At 56.4% G+C, this 3,267-nt stretch overlaps 1 protein-coding gene across 1 annotated transcript; it reads left to right on the plus strand.

The window, feature by feature from the left end:
• The first annotated feature begins 729 nt into the window (after positions 1-729).
• On the plus strand, positions 730-2,959 carry LOC123082388 (multicopper oxidase LPR1 homolog 1). Its single transcript, XM_044504729.1, has 3 exons — positions 730-1,079; positions 1,184-2,650; positions 2,758-2,959. Exons 1-3 carry the CDS (start codon positions 840-842, stop codon positions 2,809-2,811), a joined length of 1,761 nt encoding a protein of 586 aa, XP_044360664.1. The 5' UTR covers positions 730-839; the 3' UTR covers positions 2,812-2,959.
• The last annotated feature ends 308 nt before the right edge of the window (positions 2,960-3,267 follow it).

Consider the following 3,267-nt stretch of genomic DNA (forward strand, 5'->3'; position numbering starts at 1 on the left):
AGATCGGATCTGGCCCCAATTCGCCACCGCCGAGGTCAATAACCTGGCTCTGATTACCACTTGACAGGATCGAACTAAGGACTGTCGCCAGAATTCAAAAAACAGAGGAAAAACACAGAATTTCACGGGATGTTTGGAGGATTTTCATTTCATATCTGGAGGGGTTTTAGCTAGGGTTAGCCAGCCGGAACACGGCGGCTTCAAGGGCACAGCCCGGAATTACAATAATCTGCCTCTACTCCACAAGCGGTGCGGCTTAAGAAGGCTACAGAAAGTGCAAAAGAATTTCACTGGTTTGTGCTGCATTTTTTTTAATTTGGTTTCCTCGTCATCTATTTTGCTCATGCAGATCACATATGAGCCAAGAGAACTTCACATACATCGCTGTAGTGTTAATCAGCTAATTTCCCGCAGGAAAAAGTTCAGTTAGTGCCAAAACCTTGCCAAATGAACATAAAGAGTACGTATGTGATGAGAGCTTGCAAGATTCCATATGCAACAAAAATTTGGACAACCAACCAACCAAGAGCCAAAATGCCATGAGCTGCCAAAATTTTGGGTGGGCAAATTTTGGCACCAGCCAACACATACAGACAGACAAACCAAAAAGGAAAAAGGGTAGCTAGTGGAAGCTCCACACATCAGCATGCAAATAGATGCTCACCAAGACTAGCTAGATAACATGGTGCACTCATCACATTGTTTGTTTCTTGCATTGCATCTCGACACGGACAGCACTTGGCAGTTTACATACATTGCACGCATGCACTACAGCACTAGCATAGTGAGCGTTTTCTGCCTTGAGAAAATTGGCTTGTTGCAGAGGAAGCTTCGTTCATATGCCGGACGGAATGCTCGGCAAGGCGGCGCTCGCCGTCCTTCTCGTGCTCGCCGGCCTTGCGGCCGGGACCAGGCCGCCCCCGCCGCCGGTGTCGGAGGACACGCTGGAGAAGGTCGCCGGCTCGCTGGAAATGTACGTCGACAGGCTCCCCCAGATGCCCAAGGTACGCGGCTACTCCGTGGAACGCGGCCGCGCCACGCCGGTGCACCTCGCCGTCGGGATGTACCAAAAGAAATGGGTACGCTGTTCTTCTATTTGTGTATGTATGTACGGCGTGATTACTTCACTTGGTCACCTCGCCGGCTCACCTCGTGTGCGTGGACTGCGGACGCATGCGTGCAGAAATTCCACCGCGACCTGCCGGCGACCACCGTGTTCGTGTTCGGAGAGTCGGCGGAGAGCGCCACGTTCCCCGGGCCGACCATCGAGGCGCTGCAAGGGGTCCCTCTGTCGGTGACGTGGGAGAACCACCTGCCGGAGAACCACATCCTTCCGTGGGACCCCACCGTGCCCGTCGCCATCCCCAGGCACGGCGGCGTCCCGACCGTCGTCCACCTCCACGGCGGCGTCCACCCGCCGCAGTCCGACGCCAGCGCCTTCGCATGGTTCACCGCCGGCTTCCGCGAGACCGGCGCCAAGTGGACGACGCCGACGTACGTGTACCCGAACGTGCAGTCCCCCGGTGTCCTCTGGTACCACGACCACGCCCTCGGCCTCACGCGCGCCAACCTCCTCGCCGGCCTCCTCGGCGCCTACGTCATCCGCAATCCGGCGGTGGAGTGGCCGCTCGGCCTCCCTTGCGGCGACGAGTTCGACCGCGTGCTCGTGCTCGCCGACCGCAGCTTCTATGCCAACGGCTCCCTCTACATGAACTCCACCGGCGACAACCCGCACGTCCACCCTCAGTGGCAGCCTGAGTACTTCGGCGACGTCATCACCGTCAACGGCAAGGCGTGGCCGTTCCTTCCCGTCGCCCGGCGCCGCTACCGCTTCCGCGTCATCAACGCCAGCAACGCGCGCTACTTCAACCTCTCGCTGAGCAACGGCCTCCCCTTCCACGTCGTCGGCTCCGACACCAGCTACCTGGCCCGGCCGGTCGCCGCCACCCACGTCGTCGTCGGCGTGTCCGAGTCGTTTGACGTCGTCATCGACTTCTCCGACGACGAGTCCAACACGCCCGAGGTGGAGCTGGTGAACACGGCGCCGTACCCGTTCCCCGACGGCAACGCGCCGGGCCGCCTCTCCAGCAAGGTGATGAAGTTCGTCATCGAACCAGCGAAGACAAGGGACCACTCCAGGGTGCCGGCGAGGCTGCTGGAGTACCACGCGAAGGTCGCCGAGGAAGAGGCGACAAGAAAGCGATACATCGTGATGTACGAGTACGACGACGGCGCGACGGGCGGCCCGACGCACCTGTACATCAACGGGAAGCGGCTGGAGGACCCGGCGACGGAGACGCCGCGCGTGGGGGCGACGGAGGTGTGGGAGGTGGTCAACCTCACGCCGGACGACCACCCGCTCCACCTCCATCTGGCCACGTTCCAGGCGGTGCGCGCCCGGGGGCTGGTCGGGCTTGACGAGTTCAGGCGCTGCATGGCCAGGCTCAACGACGCGGCCAGGTGCAACGTGAGCCAGCACGCCGCTGGGGACGCGGTGGGCGTGCCGGAGCACGAGAGGACGTGGAAGAACGTGGGGAAGATGGCGCCGGGGCACGTGACGACGGCGGTGGTCAAGTTCCTGATGGTGGACACCGGCGAGGACTACCCGTTCGACGCCACGGCCGAGCCTGGCTACGTCTATCACTGTCACGTACGTATTAATCACTTACAAAGTTACAAGTACAATAATTACTTGCCAATGAAAAACAAAACTTGCCAAGACGTACACCATTGACGTTTTGTTGCTTTTACTCGCAGATTTTGGATCATGAGGACAATGCCATGATTCGCCCGCTAAAGCTCATCAGATAATTATCGCCTCGGTTTTGCTATTTTTCTAAGACAAATGAGAAATAGCCACTTCTGCAGCAAAATCATAGTACAAATCTGACTTTAAGACACATACAGTTGCAAATAATAAGAAAACAGTCGTCTTCAAGAGGGAGTTGCGTATGACAGATGAGCTCAACCTTGCAAAAATCTATTGCGGTGACAGAAAGTGGAAAAATCTTTTATTGTGTAGTTGCCACTAAGATAAAAAAAGATGATTGTGTAGTTGTCTTTTAAACCTAAGGGTGAAAACCTAAAAGTCACAGGGGCACACACCTGCCAAGCCCTCCCCGGCCACCCGATTGCATCTCGATCCACAAAGTAGTCGGATCCCGCACGAGGGAACATTAAGTTTTAATTTTTTTATTGTTGAAACTTACGATTTTGCATCTGGAACTTGTGATTTTCTCAGTCACTCGTACCAAGTTTCATAGTTGA

The sequence above is a fragment of the Triticum aestivum genome, chromosome 4A (assembly GCF_018294505.1).
Source record: "Triticum aestivum cultivar Chinese Spring chromosome 4A, IWGSC CS RefSeq v2.1, whole genome shotgun sequence".
In the NCBI taxonomy this organism is placed as follows: Eukaryota; Viridiplantae; Streptophyta; class Magnoliopsida; order Poales; family Poaceae; genus Triticum; species Triticum aestivum.

Coding starts and splice junctions, on each gene's coding strand:
- LOC123082388 (XM_044504729.1), top strand. CDS start 840: ATGCCGGACGGAATGCTCGGCAAGGCGGCGCTCGCCGTCCTTCTCGTG. Junction 1,080..1,183: donor GGATGTACCAAAAGAAATGG/GTACGCTGTTCT, acceptor GCATGCGTGCAG/AAATTCCACCGCGACCTGCC. Junction 2,651..2,757: donor GCTACGTCTATCACTGTCAC/GTACGTATTAAT, acceptor TTTTACTCGCAG/ATTTTGGATCATGAGGACAA.